At 52.8% G+C, this 20,503-nt stretch overlaps 1 protein-coding gene across 1 annotated transcript in view; it reads left to right on the top strand.

The window, feature by feature from the left end:
• The window catches only part of BAG6 (BAG cochaperone 6), a gene marked incomplete at its 3' end in the record, with an annotated part of 54,949 nt that overhangs the window by 382 nt on the left and 34,064 nt on the right, over positions 1-20,503 (top strand). Inside the window, 8 exon segments of the mRNA XM_075585048.1 lie at positions 4,318-4,364; positions 4,367-4,443; positions 6,366-6,409; positions 6,411-6,475; positions 6,478-6,560; positions 7,252-7,513; positions 10,518-10,568; positions 13,645-13,737. Of these exon segments, the coding sequence (XP_075441163.1) occupies positions 4,318-4,364; positions 4,367-4,443; positions 6,366-6,409; positions 6,411-6,475; positions 6,478-6,560; positions 7,252-7,513; positions 10,518-10,568; positions 13,645-13,737 (722 nt within the window).

Genomic DNA, 20,503 nt, shown 5'->3' with positions numbered 1-20,503 from the left:
CCCTGTTGCTGTGTATACATGGTGTAGTAGTGTGTGTGAGGGGGAGGCTGGCACTGCCCGCGCTGTACCTGTGCTGTGTATACATGGTGTATTAGTGTGTGTGAGGGGGAGGCTGGCACTGCCGCTGCCCGCGCTGTACCTGTGCTGTGTATACATGGTGTAGAAGTGTGTGAGGGGGAGGCTGGCACTGCCGCTGCCCGCGCTGTACCTGTGCTGTGTATACATGGTGTAGTAGTGTGTGTGAGGGGGAGGCTGGCACTGCCGCTGCCCGCGCTGTACCTGTGCTGTGTATACATGGTGTAGTAGTGTGTGTGAGGGGAGAGGCTGGCACTGCCGCTGCCCGCGCTGTACCTGTGCTGTGTATACATGGTGTAGTAGTGTGTGTGAGGGGGAGGCTGCCCGCTGCCCGCGCTGTACCTGTGCTGTGTATACATGGTGTAGTAGTGTGTGTGAGGGGGGGCCTGGCACTGCCCGCGCTGTACCTGTGCTGTGTATACATGGTGTAGTAGTGTGTGTGAGGGGGAGGCTGGCACTGCCGCTGCCCGCGCTGTACCTGTGCTGTGTATACATGGTGTAGTAGTGTGTGTGAGGGGGAGGCTGGCACTGCCGCTGCCCGCGCTGTACCTGTGCTGTGTATACATGGTGTAGTAGTGTGTGTGAGGGGGAGGCTGGCACCGCCGCTGCCCGCGCTGTACCGGTGCTGTGTATACATGGTGCAGTTGTGTGTGTGAGGGGGAGGCTGGCACTACCGCTGCCCGCGCTGTGTATACATGGTGTAGTAGTGTGTGTGAGGGGGAGGCTGGCACTGCCGCTGTGTATACATGGTGTAGTAGTGTCTGTGAGGGGGAGGCTGGCACTGCCGCTGTCTGCGCTGTACCTGTGCTGTGTATACATGGTGTAGTAGTGTATGTGAGGGGGAGCTGGCACTGCTGCTGCCCGCGCTGTACCTGTGCTGTGTATACATGGTGATATAGTGTGTGTGAGGGGGAGGCTGGCACTGCCGCTGCCCGCGCTGTACCTGTGCTGTGTATACATGGTGTAGTAGTGTGTGTGAGGGGGAGGCTGGCACTGCCTCTGCCGCGCTGTACCTGTGCTGTGTATACATGGTGTAGGAGTGTGTGTGAGGGGGGAGGCTGGCACTGCCGCTGCCCGCGCTGTACCTGTGCTGTGTATACATGATGTAGTAGTGTGTGTGAGGGGGAGGCTGGCACTGCCGCTGCCCGCGCTGTACCTGTGCTGTGTATACATGGTGTAGTAGTGTGTGTGAGGGGGAGGCTGGCACTGCCGCTGCCCGCGCTGCACCTGTGCTGTGTATACATGGTGTAGTAGTGTGTGTGAGGGGGAGGCTGGCACTGCCGCTGCCCGCGCTGTACCTGTGCTGTGTATACATGGTGTAGTAGTGTCTGTGAGGGGGAGGCTGGCACTGCCGCTGCCCGCGCTGTACCTGTGCTGTGTATACATGTGTAGTAGTGTGTGTTAGGGGGAGCTGGCACTGCCGCTGTCCGCGCTGTACCTGTGCTGTATATACATGGTGTAGTAGTGTGTGTGAGGGGGAGGCTGGCACTGCCCGCGCTGTACCTGTGCTGTGTATACATGGTGTAGTAGTGTGTGTGAGGGGGTGGCTGGCACTGCCACTGCCCGCACTGTACCTGTGCTGTGTATACATGGTGTAGTAGTGTGTGTGAGGGGGAGGCTGGCACTGCCGCTGCCCGCGATGTACCTGTGCTGTGTATACATGGTGTAGTAGTGTGTGTGAGGGGGAGGCTGGCACTGCCGCTGCCCGCGCTGTACCTGTGCTGTGTATACATGGTGTAGTAGTGTGTGTGAGGGGAGGCTGGCACTGCCCGCGCTGTACCCGTGCTGTGTATACATGGTGTAGTAGTGTGTGTGAGGGGGAGGCTGGCACTACCCGCGCTGTACCTGTGCTGTGTATACATGGTGTATTAGTGTGTGTGAGGGGGAGGCTGGCACTGCCGCTGCCCGCGCTGTACCTGTGCTGTGTATACATGGTGTAGTAGTGTGTGTGAAGGGGAGGCTGCCGCTGCCCGCGCTGTACCTGTGCTGTGTATACATGGTGTAGTAGTGTGTGTGAGGGGGGGGCTGGCACTGCCCGCGCTGTACCTGTGCTGTGTATACATGGTGTAGTAGTGTGTGTGAGGGGGAGGCTGGCACTGCCGCTGACCGCGCTGTACCTGTGCTGTGTATACATGGTGTAGTAGTGTGTGTGAGGGGGAGGCTGGCACTGCCGCTGCCCGCGCTGTACCTGTGCTGTGTATACATGGTGTAGTAGTGTGTGTGAGGGGGAGGCTGGCACCGCCGCTGCCCGCGCTGTACCGGTGCTGTGTATACATGGTGCAGTTGTGTGTGTGAGGGGGAGGCTGGCACTACTGCTGCCCGCGCTGTGTATACATGGTGTAGTAGTGTGTGTGAGGGGGAGGCTGGCACTGCCGCTGTGTATACATGGTGTAGTAGTGTCTGTGAGGGGAGGCTGGCACTGCCGCTGTCTGCGCTGTACCTGTGCTGTGTATACATGGTGTAGTAGTGTATGTGAGGGGGAGGCTGGCACTGCCGCTGCCCGCGCTGTACCTGTGCTGTGTATACATGGTGTAGTAGTGTGTGTGAGGGGGAGGCTGGCACTGCCTCTGCCCGCGCTGTACCTGTGCTGTGTATCATGGTGTAGGAGTGTGTGTGAGGGGGAGGCTGGCACTGCCGCTGCCCGCGCTGTACCTGTGCTGTGTATACATGGTGTAGTAGTGTGTGTGAGGGGAGGCTGGCACTGCCGCTGCCCGCGCTGCACCTGTGCTGTGTATACATGGTGTAGTAGTGTGTGTGAGGGGGAGGCTGGCACTGCCGCTGCCCGCGCTGTACCTGTGCTGTGTATACATGGTGTAGTAGTGTCTGTGAGGGGGAGGCTGGCACTGCCGCTGCCCGCGCTGTACCTGTGCTGTGTATACATGGTGTAGTAGTGTGTGTGAGGGGGAGGCTGGCACTGCCGCTGTCCGCGCTGTACCTGTGCTGTATATACATGGTGTAGTAGTGTGTGTGAGGGGGAGGCTGGCACTGCCCGCGCTGTACCTGTGCTGTGTATACATGGTGTAGTAGTGTGTGTGAGGGGGAGGCTGGCACTGCCCGCACTGTACCTGTGCTGTGTATACATGGTGTAGTAGTGTGTGTGAGGGGGTGGCTGGCACTGCCACTGCCCGCGCTGTACCTGTGCTGTGTATACATGGTGTAGTAGTGTGTGTGAGGGGGAGGCTGGCACTGCCGCTGCCCGCGATGTACCTGTGCTGTGTATACATGGTGTAGTAGTGTGTGTGAGGGGGAGGCTGGCACTGCCGCTGCCGCGCTGTGTATACATGGTGTAGTAGTGTGTGACACTACCACTCTCGGGGTTACAGGGGCACCCTGGCAGTGAGCAGGCTGCGGAGCCCCATGGACACAGCGAGGGTTGAGGGGGAAGCTGGCAGGGAGAGACGCCCCCTGAGGACCCCACAGAGGCTGCGACAGATGGGCAGCCGGGCACTGCAGTCGCTAGGTAAGTTCTCTCTCTCGCCACCCCTTCATTCTCTCTCTCTCGCCACCCCTTCATTCTCTCTCTCTCGCCACCCCTTCATTCTCTCTCTCGCCACCCCTTCATTCTCTCTCTCTCGCCACCCCTTCCTTCTCTCTCTCTCGCCACCCCTTCCTTCTCTCTCTCGCCCCCCCCTTCATTCTCTCTCTCGCCACCCCTTCATTCTCTCTCTCTCGCCACCCCCTTCATTCTCTCTCTCTCGCCACCCCTTCATTCTCTCTCTCTCGCCACCCCTTCATTCTCTCTCTCTCTCGCCACCCCTTCATTCTCTCTCTCTCTCGCCACCCCTTCATTCTCTCTCTCGCCACCCCTTCATTCTCTCTCTCTCGCCACCCCTTCCTTCTCTCTCTCGCCACCCCTTCCTTCTCTCTCTCGCCCCCCCTTCCTTCTCTCTCTCGCCCCCCCCTTCCTTCTCTCTCTCGCCCCCCTTCCTTCTCTCTCTCGCCCCCCCTTCCTTCTCTCTCTCGCCCCCCCTTCCTTCTCTCTCTCGCTCCCCCTTCCTTCTCTCTCTCGCCCCCCCTTCCTTCCGCTCTCGCCCCCCCTTCCTTCCCGCTCTCGCCCCCCCTTCCTTCCCGCTCCTCGCCCCCCCTTCCTTCCCGCTCTCGCCCCCCTTCCTTCCCGCTCTCGCCCCCCCTTCCTTCCCGCTCTCGCCCCCCCTTCCTTCCCGCTCTCGCCCCCCCTTCCTTCCCGCTCTCCTCGCCCGCCCCCCTTCCTTCCCGCTCTCTCACCCCCCCTCTCTCTTGCAGCCACCCCTCCCCCTCTGAATATGTGGAAGTCCTGCAGTCTCTCTCGCGGGTGAGGAACGCCTGGCTCCCTTCATGCAGCGTTACCGGGAGATCCTCAGCAGCGCGGCCTCCGCCAGCTACGAGAACGTGAGTCCAAGTCCTCCCCCCCCCCTCCCCCCCAGGGGAAAACGTACCTATCATTATAATTATCCAAATATCGCGCCGCTGCGCACATAATCCGACCCTACAGCTCGGGAGGCATCCCAGATACATGAGAAATAAAAGGTGTTTTTCCGAAGGACTTTTTTAGGGAAAAAACACTAGCACTATATTCGGGACAATACGGGGTTAAATAAATAAGAGCAACAGGTCATTAATAACACTAATATATCATTGTGGCAGGACGGCCTGTAGCCGAGGTCAGGGAACAGTCCACACGTGTAGTTTCAGGATAAATGAAAACGTTCAGTGGCTTTATTTCTCCACAGCAACATAACATGCGGGTACACTGTCCCTTTAAGCAAATAAATCCTGCTCCACGTTGGGAGAAAACTGACTACACAGCAGTCCTAGCTAGCAGGCTGGCTGGCTAAACCATACCCAAACCGTAAGAGTCTTTTTAAGCAGTCATGCAAACAAATGAAAGAAATCTTACTTTGCTGCAGTAAGTAGTGTGCTGTATCCTTCTGGCTAGCAGCACATCTATCCATGTGCTCTCATCTCAGACAGACAGCTACTGCTGGTAACAAGATCCTTTATCTACCTTGCTGGCTCTCAGGTGTCAGCTTACATCATGATTAGCTAGCTTCCACCTAAGTTAACCCTTATGAGTGCTGGATGAGCACTCAGCTCAGACATATGTTTCCCAGGCATAACTGATCGGGGTTGACTTCACCCTGTCACAATCATATTAATAACGTTTGTGATTTTTAAATAATTGGTAGAATTGTTAGAATGTATCTAATACATGCTAATGTTCAGTGTATTAGTAATGTGTGTGTGTAATGTGTGTGTGTAGAATGTGTGTGTGTATAATGTGTGTGTGTATATAATGTGTGTGTGTGTGTGTGTGTATATATATATATATATATATATAATGTGTGTGTGTATATATATAATGTGTGTGTGTGTGTGTGTGTATATATATATATATATATATATAATGTGTGTGTGTAATATATAATGTGTGTGTGTATATATATAATGTGTGTGTGTATATATATAATGTGTGTGTGTATATATATAATGTGTGTGTATATATATAATGTGTGTGTGTATATATATAATGTGTGTGTGTATTTATTAGTTACTGGTATTTCCTGATTGTTGTTCGTATCATTCATTTTGTCCTCACTAATTCATCATTATTCATACAAACGCTGTGTGTACCGCTGTAATCATTGTTATTTATTTTATGTTATTTATCTTCATTATTGTTAATATGAATAAAAATGAATTGTGTGTAGTAATCCTCCCCCACTATCTCTCTCCCCTAATATCTCTCCCCTCCTAATATCTCTCTCCCCCTCCTAATATCTCTTCTCCCCCTCCTAATATCTCTCTCCCCTCCTAATATCTCTCTCCCCCTCCTAATATCTCTCTCCCCCTCCTAATATCTCTCTCCCCTCCTAATATCTCTCTCCCCCTCCTAATATCTCTCTCCCCCTCCTAATATCTCTCTCCCCCTCCTAATATCTCTCTCTCCCCCTCCTAATATCTCTCTCCCCCTCCTAATATCTCTCTCCCCCTCCTAATATCTCTCTCCCCCTCCTAATATCTCTCTCCCCCTCTAATATCTCTCTCCCCCTCCTAATATCTCTCTCCCTCTAATTCTCTCTCCCCTCCTAATCTCTCCCCTCCTAATATCTCTCTCCCCCCTCCTAATATCTCTCTCCCCCTCCTAATATCTCTCTCCCCCCCCTCCTAATTTCTCTCTCCCCCCCTCCTAATTTCTCTCTCCCCCCTCCTAATTTCTCTCTCCCACCTCCTAATATCTCTCTCCCCCTCCTAATATCTCTCTCCCCCCTCCTAATATCTCCCCCCCTCCTAATCTCTCCCCCCCCCCCCAGATGGAGGAGAGGGAGCAGTGTCAGCGGGTGTTGAACCTGGTGGGAGTCCCTGCGTCTCCTTGGTAACGCTCTGGTTGCTGTGTCTGACCTGCGCTGTAACCTCTCGGCCGGATCCCCCGGCACCTGCACGTGGTGCGGCCCATGTCCCATTACACGGGGCCTATGCTTCTCCAGCAGGCGGCCATACCAATACAGGTGAGAGGGGGACACAGTGTGTGTCACACACCATCTTCCGTTCCCGCCACTCTCCCCCCTCTCACTTTGTCCCCTCTCTCTCTCCCCCTCTCTTTCTCCCCCCTCTCTTTCTCCCCCACTCGCTTTCTCCCCCCCTCACTTCCCCCCCTCTCTTTCCCCCCCTCACTCTCTCCCCCCTCTCTCTCACTCTCTCCCCCCCTCTCACTCTCTCCCCCCCTCTCTCTTCTCTCCCCCCCTCTCTCTCACTCTCTCCCCCTCTCTCTCACTCTAACCCCTCTCTCTCTCTCTCCCCCCCCTCTCCACTCTCCCCCCTCTCTCACTCTCTCTCCCCCCCCTCTCTCTCACTCTCTCCCCCTCTCTCTCTCACTCTCCCCCCCCCTCTCTCTCACTCTCTCCCCCCACTCTCACTCTCTCCCCCCCCTCTCTCTCTCACTCTCCCCCCCTCTCTCTCTCTCTCTCACTCTCCTCCCCCCCTCTCTCTCTCACTCTCCCCCCTCTCTCTCTCTCTCTCCCCCCCCCTCTCTCACTCTCCCCCCTCTCTCTCACTCTCTCCCCCCTCTCTCTCACTCTCTCCCCCCTCTCTCTCACTCTCTCCCCCCTCTCTCTCACTCTCTCCCCCCTCTCTCTCACTCTCTCCCCCTCTCTCTCACTCTCTCCCCCTCTCTCTCACTCTTTCCCCCCCCTCCCCAAGATTAACGTAGGGACCACAGTCACCATGACGGGGAACGGGGCCCCGCGCTGGTCAGACCTCCTCCTGATGGGACCACCCCCATCTACCCCGGCCCCCACATCCGACCCCCCGCGAGGGCCCACCGAGAACCAGGCCCCAACCCCCGGGGATGCCACGCCTTCCCAGGCCCCGCCCACCGCAGGCTCCGCCCCCCAGCCCCGCCTCATCCGAATCACACACCAATCAGTGGAGCCCGTCGTCATGATGCACATGAATATCCAAGGTGAGTGCTCTGCCGCTGCCTCTCTGTGCGACCTCGGTCACTCCCCCACTCCTGTGCTTTGCCGCTGTCTCTCTCTGTGACCTTGGTCACTCCCCCCCCATCTGCCTCTGCCGCTGCCTCTCTGTGCGACCTCGGTCACTCCCCCCCCATCTGCTCTGCCGCTGACTCTCTGTGTGACCTCGGTCACTCCCCCACTCCTGTGCTCTGCCGCTGTCTCTCTCTGTGACCTTGGTCACTCCCCCCTTCTCCTGTGCTCTGCCGCTGTCTGTGTGACCTTGGTCACTCCCCCCTTCTCCTGTGCTCTGCCGCTGTCTCTGTGTGACCTCGGTCACTCCCCCCTTCTCCTGTGCTCTGCCGCTGTCTGTGTGGCCTTGGTCACTCCCCCCCTTCTCCTGTGCTCTGCCGCTGTCTCTGTGTGACCTCGGTCACTCCTCTCGGACACTCCCCTCTCCTGTGCTTTGCCACTGTCTCTGTGTGACCTCAGTCTCTCCCCCTCCTGTGCTCTGCCACTGTCTCTGTGTGACTGTGACGGGAGACGCGCTTAATAACACATTTATATTTCGTGGGTCCTGATTGAGCAGAACAGGTTGAGCAAAATAAACTGAGATTTATTCCCTTGATAGGCAAACACACGACAACTGCAGAATAAACTTAATAATTACACTCACGGGTAGAGAAACAGAGGATAATGTCCAGAAATGTGCAAAGATTGTCCTTTAAAATGTAGTCCATTTGCAAATTGCCAAATAAATAGCCAGTCCAATCCTTCTGTGAATGTGCAAAGTCTTTTCTGGTTCTTTATGGGTTCGCTTTGGATCCCCAGGGCTAACGAAATCCTGAAGCAGGGGCAAGTTTCCTTGTTGCGATGTTTTTAACCCCATGCGTTCTGGAATCGTAGCCGCTGTACTTAAGTCTTATCCGCTTGAAGAAATCAGGTAACAACAGCAACAGCAAAAACAGGAATAACACAGGAATGAGGGGTACAGGCCTTTTTAAGGACAAGGGCCTGTGAAGTGTTACATTATCCTCATCCCATTGGCAAGGAATTATCTTCCTCCTATCAGAACCTGCCAGGTCACATGGGCAAATCCTACAGCCAGCCCAGGTAACTCTGAGCATGCTCAGTAACCAGCTTGGTAGCACTGCTAAGTAAAAAGGGGGCCACTCATTTCTGGGGACGCAATGTCTGGAGTTTGGTCCCAAGGTGTGAAATATCTAGGATGAGTAACAGGATCTGCTACTCAGAAACATCCTGATTAAGTGACACTTTATGAATCTGGGGTCTTTTGATATGCAACTTCCAGAGAGACGTACAGCTGTGGGCCTAGCAGGCTAGCTTTGAAGCATGCATAGGCAAGTAACCCAGCTCATAGGTGTCCAAACATTTGGTTCTGGTATGCAAAACAAAGGCAGGCAGAAAAAAACAGCATCCTGCCGGTACATATTAACTGCACCAGAAAGGCACTTCATCAAAAATGTATGTTTCCCTTATGACAAAGTTATATTTTTAATATGTGTGTACTTGGGGGATTACACTGAGGCGGCACCCCAAAAATCAGGGTGCTGGCTCACTCCGTTCCTAAATTAGCAGTCTTAAAAGGGGAACAGCATATAATATTAACCCCTTCATCCCCAATACGAAATAGGGGTAACCAGCCGAGCCCACTGCCTTTATTAATGCGCTGATTACCCCCCATTTTCGCCACAGTGACCTCAGTCACTCCCCCTCTCCTGTGCTCTGCCGCTGTCTGTGTGACCTCGGTCACTCCCCCCTTCTCCTGTGCTCTGCCGCTGTCTGTGTGAACTCGGTCACTCCCCCACTCCTGTGCTCTGCCGCTGTCTCTGTGTGACCTCGGTCACTCCCCTCTCCTGTGCTCTGCCGCTGTCTCTCTGTGTGACCTTGGTCACTCCCCCCTTCTCCTGTGCTCTGCCACTGTCTCTCTGTGTGACCTCGGACACTCCCCTCTCCTGTGCTCTGCCGCTGTTTCTGTGTGACCTCGGTCACTCCCCCCCTCCTGTGCTCTGCCGCTGTCTCTGTGTGACCTCAGTCACTCCCCCCCTCCTGTGCTCTGCCGCTGACTCTATGTGACCTCGGTCACTCCTCTCTCCTGTGCTCTGCCGCTGTCTCTGTGTGACCTCAGTCACTCCCCCCCTCCTGTGCTCTGCCGCTGTCTCTCTGTGTGACCTCAGTCACTCCTCTCCCCTGTGCTCTGCCGCTGACTCTGTGTGACCTCGGTCACTCCTCTCCCCTGTGCTCTGCCGCTGACTCTGTGTGACCTCGGTCACTCCTCTCCCCTGTGCTCTGCCGCTGTCTCTCTGTGTGACCTCGGTCACTCCTCTCTCCTGTGCTCTGCCGCTGTCTCTGTGTGACCTCGGTCACTCCCCCCCTCCTGTGCTCTGCCGCTGACACTCTGTGATCTTGGACACTCCTCTCTCCTGTGCTCTGCCGCTGTCTCTCTGTGTGATCTCGGACACTCCCCCTCCCCTGTGCTCTGCCGCTGTCTCTTTGTGACCTCAGTCACTCCTCTCTCCTGTGCTTTGCCGCTGACTCTCTGTGTGACCTCAGTCACTCCTCTCCCCTGTGCTCTGCCGCTGTCTCTGTGTGACCTCGGTCACTCCCCCTCTCCTGTGCTCTGCCGCTGTCTCTGTGTGACCTCGGTCACTCCTCTCTCCTGTGCTCTGCCGCTGTCTCTGTGTGACCTCGGTCACTCCTCTCTCCCCTGTGCTCTGCCGCTGACTCTGTGTGACCTCGGTCACTCCTCTCTCCTGTGCTCTGCCGCTGACTCTGTGTGACCTCGGTCACTCCTCTCTCCTGTGCTCTGCCGCTGTCTCTGTGTGACCTCGGTCACTCCTCTCTCCTTTGCTCTGCCGCTGTCTCTGTGTGACCTCGGTCACTCCTCTCCCCTGTGCTCTGCCGCTGACTCTGTGTGACCTCGGTCACTACTCTCCCCTGTGCTCTGCCGCTGTCTCTCAGGGAATAACCGGTTTCTTCTCTGTCCCTCAGATTCGGGATCCGGAGGCCCTACAAGCCTCCCCCCTCCCACCGCCGGACACGGTGAGACCCCCCGCAGCGATAGTAATGCATGCGGTTATAGGGGGGCAGTAATGGGGATAACTGGGTGCGGTTATAGGGGGGACAGTAATGGGGGATAACGGGGTGCGGTTATAGGGGGGACAGTAATGGGGATAACGGGGTGCGGTTATAGGGGGGACAGTAATGGGGGATAACGGGGTGCGGTTATAGGGGGACAGTAATGGGGGATAACGGGGTGCGGTTATAGGGGAACAGTAATGGGGGATTAACGGGGTGCGGTTATAGGGGGGACAGTAATGGGGCTAACGGGGTGCGGTTATAGGGGGACAGTAATGGGGATAACGGGGTGCGGTTATAGGGGGACAGTAATGGGGATAACGGGGTGCGGTTATAGAGGGGACAGAAATGGGGGATAACGGGGTGCGGTTATAGGGGGACAGTAATGGGGGATAACGGGGTGCGGTTATAGGGGGGGACAGTAATGGGGGATAACGGGGTGCGGTTATAGGGGGGACAGTAATGGGGGATAATGGGGTGAGGTTTTAGGGGGGACAGTAATGGGGATAACGGGGTGCGGTTATAGGGGGACAGTAATGGGGATAACGGGGTGCGGGTATAGGGGGGACATTAATGGGGAATAACGGTGTGCGGTTATAGGGGGGACAGTAATGGGGGATAACTGGGTGCGGTTATAGGGGGACAGTAATGGGGGATAACGGGGTGCGGTTATAGCGGGGACAGTAATGGGGGATAACGGGGTGCGGTTATAGGGGGGACAGTAATGGGGGATAACGGGGTGCGATTATAGGGGGGACAGTAATGGGGATAACGGGGTGCGATTATAGGGGGGACAGTAATGGGGATAACGGGGTGCGGTTATAGGGGGGACAGTAATGGGGATAACGGGGTGCGGTTATAGGGGGAACAGTAATGGGGGATAACGGGGTGCGGTTATAGGGGGGACAGTAATGGGGGATAACGGGGTGCGGTTATAGGGGGGCAGTAATGGGGATAACGGGGTGCGGTTTATAGGGGGCAGTAATGGGGATAACGGGGTGCGGTTATAGGGGGGCAGTAATGGGGATAACGGGGTGCGGTTATAGGGGGGCAGTAATGGGGATAACGGGGTGCGGTTATAGGGGGGGCAGTAATGGGGGATTAACGGGGTGCGGTTATAGGGGGACAGTAATGGGGCTAACGGGGTGCGGTTATAGGGGGACAGTAATGGGGATAACGGGGTGCGGTTATAGGGGGGACAGTAATGGGGATAACGGGGTGCGGTTATAGGGGGGACATTAATGGGGATAACGGGGTGCGGTTATAGGGGGGACAGTAATGGGGATAACGGGGTGCGGTTATAGGGGGACAGTAATGGGGATAACGGGGTGCGGTTATAGGGGGACAGTAATGGGGATAACGGGGTGCGGTTATAGGGGGGACATTAATGGGGGATAACGGGGTGCGGTTATAGGGGGGACAGTAATGGGGATAACGGGGTGCGGTTATAGGGGGACAGTAATGGGGATAACGGGGTGCGGTTATAGGGGGACAGTAATGGGGATAACGGGGTGCGGTTATAGAGGGGACAGTAATGGGGGATAACGGGGTGCGGTTATAGGGGGGACAGTAATGGGGATAACGGGGTGCGGTTATAGGGGGGACAGTAATGGGGATAACGGGGTGCGGTTATAGGGGGGACAGTAATGGGGGATAACGGGGAGCGGTTATAGGGGGGACAGTAATGGGGATAACGGGGTGCGGTTATAGGGGGACAGTAATGGGGGATAACGGGGTGCGGTTATAGGGGGGACATTAATGGGGATAACGGGGTGCGGTTATAGGGGGGACAGTAATGGGGGATAACGGGGTGCGGTTATAGGGGGGACAGTAATGGGGGATAACGGGGTGCGGTTATAGGGGGACAGTAATGGGGGATAACGGGGTGCGGTTATAGGGGGGACAGTAATGGGGGATAACGGGGTGCGGTTATAGGGGAGCAGTAATGGGGATAACGGGGTGCGGTTATAGGGGGAACAGTAATGGGGGATAACGGGGTGCGGTTATAGGGGGGACAGTAATGGGGGATAACGGGGTGCGGTTATAGGGGGGCAGTAATGGGGATAACGGGGTGCGGTTATAGGGGGCAGTAATGGGGATAACGGGGTGCGGTTATAGGGGGGCAGTAATGGGGATAACGGGGTGCGGTTATAGGGGGGCAGTAATGGGGATAACGGGGTGCGGTTATAGGGGGGCAGTAATGGGGGATTAACGGGGTGCGGTTATAGGGGGACAGTAATGGGGCTAACGGGGTGCGGTTATAGGGGGACAGTAATGGGGATAACGGGGTGCGGTTATAGGGGGACAGTAATGGGGATAACGGGGTGCGGTTATAGGGGGACAGTAATGGGGATAACGGGTGCGATTATAGGGGGACAGTAATGGGGATAACGGGGTGCGGTTATAGGGGGGACAGTAATGGGGGATAACGGGGTGCGGTTATAGGGGGACACTAATGGGGTTAACGGGGTGCGGTTATAGGGGGACAGTAATGGGGATAACGGGGTGCGATTATAGGGGGTCAGTAATGGGGATAACGGGGTGCGGTTATAGGGGGGACAGTAATGGGGGATAACGGGGTGCGGTTATAGGGGGGACAGTAATGGGGATAACGGGGTGCGGTTATAGGGGGGACAGTAATGGGGGATAACGGGGTGCGGTTATAGGGGGACAGTAATGGGGATAACGGGGTGCGGTTATAGGGGGACAGTAATGGGGATAACGGGGTGCGGTTATAGGGGGACAGTAATGGAGATAACGGGGTGCGGTTATAGGGGGGACAGTAATGGGGGATAACGGGGTGCGGTTATAGGGGGACAGTAATGGAGATAACGGGGTGCGGTTATAGGGGGGACAGTAATGGGGGATAACGGGATGCGGTTATAGGGGGACAGTAATGGGGTTAACGGGGTGCGGTTATAGGGGGACAGTAATGGGGATAACGGGGTGCGGTTATAGGGGGACAGTAATGGGGATAACGGGGTGCGGTTATAGGGGGGACAGTAATGGGGGATAACGGGGTGCGGTTCCTGTATTGTAGGCGGAACTCACATACACATGCCCGGATTACCTCCCGAGTTCATGCACGCCATATCTCACCAAATTACCCAGCAGGCCATGGCCGCCGCATCAGGTGAGTACTAACCGCAGGGTGTCACCGTAACTGTGCCGTACCCATAGGAATATACCTCCTGTAATACACACAGTGACCGCAGGGTGTCACCGTCACCGTGCCTTACCCATAGGGATATACTGTCACGGTAGCTTGTGACAAGTTGTAATTTACACCAAAACTATATATAAATATATGTATACCTGGGTTTGAACTGGGACGAGACTTAAGATATAATAAAGTGATTTTATTCCTTGATAAAGGTGAACACAGCAAATATGTACAAATAACAGGCAAAATATAGACACTTACTTAAAGATTATGGCAAGAAAGCCAGCAGGATTAGAGACTGGCCACTTCTCCCATATTTCAGTTGACATCACAGCAAAACAGGCAGTTCACATGCATGCATGAAGATCATTTGCATGAACAAGATGAAGAACCATGAGTAAAAGGTGGTTCTGACTTATATATCATTTTAACCCCCTCTTTCCCAGTTTACGGCTCCGTGCCGTCTAGTAAAATCCCCTTTGAAGCTTTTGAAGCTCGGTTTGGAATTCCATGGTCAGTGTGAAAAGTCACACTTACTCTGGCTAATTCCTTTTGTCCGTTGGGCCAAGCATAAGCAATTAGCCACTTAGCCTTTGATGACCAGGCTTGTCATTCCTGCTCGTTATCATAGCAGGGGGTTGCAGTTTCTCAGAACTCAACCAAAATTTCATATTTACTGCAAATCATTGCATAACTTCCGTTCCGTAATACACACAGTCAGGTGAGATATATTAATGCAATCCTTGACACCTGACGCTCGCAGAGAGACCAAAAATTACAGTGTAATATGAAAATTAATAGAGATATTAATATCTGGCATTTAGCAGCAGGTACATATACAGTGTTTAGACTCCCAAAGATATGCTAAATCCCACGATTACAAATATGTAACTCTTATCCTTTTCAGCCAAGGACATCTCATAATATTCTTATATTTAATAAGGACACCAATTCAGATATCCTGTTTGGGGTAGCCCCCCCCCTGGCCCCATCAATAAAACCTTTTGAAGCCGGCTTGTAGCTTTTCGCATAACCAATTAGGTCAGTTACCTATTGATCAGGGCGATGTATCACACCTCTCTGTTGATATACACTTCCAGTGACTATCAAACGTGAATAGACTCATATGAGGCACCATTTGGTTCCTCATGCATTACAAAGGCAGGCATTCTGCCTGTACATTAGCACACCATTAGCATTCTGCCTGTGTATTTCAAAAACTGCAAAAAGTCACTTTATCAAAAATATATGTCCCTCTTATGACAAAGTTATATTTTTAATATGTGTGTACTTGGGGGATGACCCAGAGGCTGTACCCCAAGGCTCAGGGTCCTGGCTTACTCCGTTACCAAAATACCAGTTTTCAGGTAACTGTTTATTCAGCACTGCCTTTTGTCACCAACCTGGGTTTAAATCCCAGGACAAACCAAATGCATTGCAGTTTTAAAACACAGAGAACCAATATTTAGGCAAAAGCTTGCATTCCCCCATCTGCATCTATCATGTGGGGTTCTAAAACCTTCTCTTTTCACACTCAACTTTAATTAAGCCCTTTGAAGTCCAACTTTCCTGAAAAGACAAGATACAATGGAATTTCCTTAAACTGTAGCTTATTAACCCCTGATGATCCAGTGTGTGTGTTATGCAAACACTGATTAACCCAGACATTACAATGGGACAGGGAAACAGGGGAGAATACATTTACAGGTTATAACAAGGGTAAAATCACATTTCTGGGCCTCAGCCCAGTTAACCCCTTGTCTCCCTGGCGAGGTTAGAGGGGGGCCCTTGGGGTGTAACCCCGTTAACCCCGGGCCAAACCCTCCCTACCGTCACATATACCTCCTGTAATACACACAGTGACCGCAGGGTGTCACCGTCACTGTGCCGTACCCATAGGGATATACCTCCTGTAATACACACAGTGACCACAGGATGTCACCGTCACTGTGCCGTACCCATAGGGATATACCTCCTGTAATACGCACAGTGACCACAGGATGTCACCGTCACTGTGCCGTACCCATAGGGATATACCTCCTGTAATACGCACAGTGACCGCAGGGTGTCACTGTCACTGTGCCGTACCAATAGGGATATACCTCCTGTAATACACACAGTGACCGCAGGGTGTCACTGTGCGGTACCCATAGGGATATACCTCCTGTAATACACACAGTGACCACAGGGTGTCACCGTCACTGTGCCGTACCCATAGGGATATACCTCCTGTAATATACACAGTGACCGCAGGGTGTCACCGTCACTGTGCCGTACCCATAGGGATATACCTCCTGTAATACACACAGTGATCGCAGGGTGTCACTGTGCCGTACCCATAGGGATATACCTCCTGTAATACACACAGTGACCGCAGGGTGTCACCGTCACTGTGCCGTACCCATAGGGATATACCTCCTGTAATACACACAGTGACCACAGGGTGTCACTGTGCCGTACCCATAGGGATATACCTCCTGTAATACACACAGTGATCGCAGGGTGTCACCGTCACTGCCGTACCCATAGGGATATACCTCCTGTAATACACACAGTGACCGCAGGGTGTCACCGTCACTGTGCCGTACCCATAGGGATATACCTCCTCTAATACACACAGTGACCGCAGGGTGTCACCGTCACTGTGCCGTACCCATAGGGATATACCTCCTGTAATACGCACAGTGACCGCAGGGTGTCACCGTGCCGTACCCATAGGGATATACCTCCTGTAATACACACAGTGACCGCAGGGTGTCACCGTCACTGTGCCGTACCCATAGGGATATACCTCCTGTAATACACAGTGACCGCAGGGTGTCACCGTGCCGTACCCATAGGGATATACCTCCTGTAATACACACAGTGACCGCAGGGTGTCACCGTGCCGTACCCATAGGGATATATCTCCTGTAATACACACAGTGACCGCAGGGTGTCACCGTGCCGTACCCATAGGGATATACCTCCTGTAATACACACAGTGACCGCAGGGTGTCACCGTGCCGTACCCATAGGGATATATCTCCTGTAATACACACAGTGACCGCAGGGTGTCACCGTGCCGTACCCATAGGGATATACCTCCTGTAATACACACAGTGACCGCAGGGTGTCACCGTGCCGTACCCATAGGGATATACCTCCTGTAATATACACAGTGACCGCAGGGTGTCACCGTCACTGTGCCGTACCCATAGGGATATACCTCCTGTAATACACACAGTGACCGCAGGGTGTCACTGTGCCGTACCCATAGGGATATACCTCCTGCAATACACACAGTGACCACAGGGTGTCACCGTGCCGTACCCATAGGGATATACCTCCTGTAATACACACAGTGACCGCAGAGTGTCACCGTCACTGTGCCATACAGATAGGGATATATCTCCTGTAATACAGTGACCGCAGGGTGTCACCGTCACTGTGCCGTACCCATAGGGATATACCTCCTGTAATACACACAGTGACCGCAGGGTGTCACTGTGCCGTACCCATAGGGATATACCTCCTGTAATACGCAGAGTGACCGCAGGGTGTCACCGTGCCGTACCCATAGGGATATACCTCCTGTCCACGGGAGACGCATTTAAAAACACATTTATATTTCGTGGATCCTGATTGAGCAGAACAGGTTGAGCAAAATAAACTGAGATTTATTCCCTTGATAGGCAAACACACGACAACTGCAGAATAAACTTAATAATTACACTCACGGGTAGAGAAACAGAGGATAATGCCCAGAAAGGTGCAAAGCACCAGAAGATTGTCCTTTAAAATGTAGTCCATTTGCAAGGGCATAAATTGCCAGCCCAATCCTTCTGTGAATGTGCAAAGTCTTTTCTGGTCCGTTGGGGTTAATCAAATAACCCCCAGCAATTACAGTGTCCTAACGCAGAGTTTTGTCCTTGGTTCCAATGTAATAAGACTCTTTGAGTTCCGGGAATGTGCTGCTGTTCTTCTCTGCTCACATGGTAGAATGAAAAAAACGAAAGACGAAAAGCCAATCGGGATAGCCTGGGTGGGATGTATATAGGATTTGGAAGCCTATTGCCAACATACCCACCCAATCCCCCTCGTGGGAAAGTAATCATTCCCCAGTCACCTACTTGCCCACAGTTTGGAGAGTGGGCACTAGGGATTTCCTGTTCACACAGAGCATGTGCGACAACGCCACCTTGGCTACTTAGCATAGGTGCACTCCCCTCTCTACCTGGCCCCTCTCAGGCTGGAAGGGGGAACTCGGGATGTGAGCAAGCACAAATGGTCACCAGGATGTCCTATTTAGCATCCATCTGGCCAATTCACACCCCCCTTGTAGAGGGAGAAAGGGGGTGGCCCGGGATTAAAGGGGTTACACCCCATTTTGCCATCCCCTGGCATCACCAGGGATACAAGGGGTTAACTGGGCTGAGGTCCAGAACTGTGATTTAACCCTTGTTATGACATGTAAATGTGTATTCCCCTGTTCCCCTGTTTTATTGTAACATCTGGTTTAATCAGTGACTGCATCACACACACACTAGGATCCATCCGGGAGCACAAGGGTTAATAGTTGTTTAGTGATTATAGCCCTTTGTGTAATTTTCCCGCCTTTTCAGGCACCATTTTGCAGGCTCCCATAGGCCGCCATTGAGGCTCCATGTGTTTCAATGGCGAATCTTGCTGTTGAGTCCTGTTTCCTGAGAAGACCAGCAGATGGCGTCCAAGAGGGAGAGCAGCGGTTTCCCATTGTAAGTCAATGGGCCCATTGACTTCAATGGAGAATCTTCGAAAGAGCTTTCCAGGAACGAGTTGGCTGCCGTCCAAACCGCTTAACCGCAAAGCGGATACATTTTCAATAGGAGAGCTTTGATTACTTAACAAGTCAAGTTCAACGATAAGTGGCGTGGGAATAAACAGTTCTAGAGCACCTAGAAATAAAATTCTTTCTGCCCCTAGTTCCTAGACCTCCCCCCACTTGACCACAACCGGGTCCCCGTATCCTGGACCCCTGATAAGGGTCGAACCGAGAAGAGCGGGTCGCGCCATAGGTTCCAATGGCGACGGCAGAAACGGCTCAGGAAAACGGCAAAGTGTCAAAAGCTGAAATTTGGTAATCCATAGCTCCGGTTCCGGAGGGTCCAGAGGATCAGAGTTTGGGGTATCTGTAGTCACTGCTCCGGCATCGCTGCAGAACCATCCTTGACCCTCTTGGACCAACCCGACGGAGTATGGACCCCCTTGAAAGTTCGGGACTTTTCCTATAGACTCCAATGGTGGCCAATCTCCATTGACCGGCTATGGCGGAAAACTCCCATTGACTTCAACGGCGGCGTCGCCCCGTTGAAAGTCTATGGCGGCGGATTCCCTTAGCCGCCAACGGCGGCGGTTTGCCATTGAAAGTCTATGGCGGCGGAGCCCGTTGTTTTCAATGGGGATTTTGTGAAAAAACGTGATTTAATTTACAGCGGAGATTTTTGTATTAAAATGAGAAACGGTTTTAAGTGAATTAGTGTATCTTCGGTTCCGAAGGTCGTAGCAAGTCGCAAATTGGACCATAGGGTGTCCCAGTTCCGGCATTGAGAACTGGGAAGTTTGGACCTGCTGGACCCAACGGAACTGGATATTTTAATATGTTTATGTTTTATCTTTCATACTGTGTTCCAAGGTATGGGTAAAACCCAGAGGAAATTCCTTTGCATACCAGGGTAGCATATGGCCAGAAAGGCGACCCAATGTCTAGGACTTAAGTATGGTTCAAAGGATTTTGTCACCTCCACTGTTTGAATGAGGGTGGAGATTACTCAAACCAGAGCAGTCTTCAAGTGTTCCATTTCACACTTCACAACAAAGAATATCCTGCCAGAAACCCAAACTGGTAGACTAGCTGGCATTCCTGATGCAGAGGAGGGGTTACAGAAATGAGACCCCAGAGCTCTACTGCGCATGTACCAACTAGCAGGGGGGCATGTGTCAAAATGTGTTCCCACGTTAATGAGTGGCTAGAGTTAATTGAAGACCAATCCACTGTACTCAATGTTAAGGATAGGGCACAAAAAGTTTATAAACTGTTGTCCACCCTTTATCCTTGGTTTTCTGATATCATCTGAATGTTACTTGATTGCGAGAGAATTGCTATGCTTCATACTTCTCAGCCCCCATCCCCAAAGTAAGTGTACTTCTTGTCTGTTACTGTATTATTCGTGTCTTCACCTATCCAAAGGAATAAATATACTTTATTATATATAAGTCTCGTTCAGTTCAACCCAGTGATTTGTGTAACCTTAATACCTGTGACAGGCTATCGTCACACCCCTTACTCTGGGTCTTTTGATATGCAACTTCCAGAGAGACTTACAGCTGTGGGCCTAGCAGGCTAGCTTTGAAGCTTGCATAGGCAAGTGACCCAGCTCATAGGTGTCAAAACATTTGGTTCTGGTATGCAAAACATTTGTTCCTTAATGCATTACAAAGGCAGGCAGAAACAATAGCATCCTGCCTGTACATTTTAAAACTGCAACAGAAAGGCACTTTATCAAAAATATATGTTTCCCTTATGACAAAGTTATATTTTTAATATGTGTGTACTTGGGGGGGTTACACTGAGGCTGCACACCAAAAATCAGGGTGCTGGCTCACTCCGTTCCTCAATTAGCAGTCTTAATGGAACGGCTCCTGTTATTAAGCACTGCAGGTATAGATTATCCTGCAAAACGGGGACAGCAATGCATATAAAATTAGCCCCTTCATC

This window comes from Ascaphus truei, unplaced genomic scaffold, assembly GCF_040206685.1.
Source record: "Ascaphus truei isolate aAscTru1 unplaced genomic scaffold, aAscTru1.hap1 HAP1_SCAFFOLD_878, whole genome shotgun sequence".
NCBI classification, from domain to species: domain Eukaryota; kingdom Metazoa; phylum Chordata; class Amphibia; order Anura; family Ascaphidae; genus Ascaphus; species Ascaphus truei.
The sequence above is the reverse complement of the archived record's forward strand: the minus strand, read 5'-3'. Positions and strand labels throughout refer to the sequence as shown.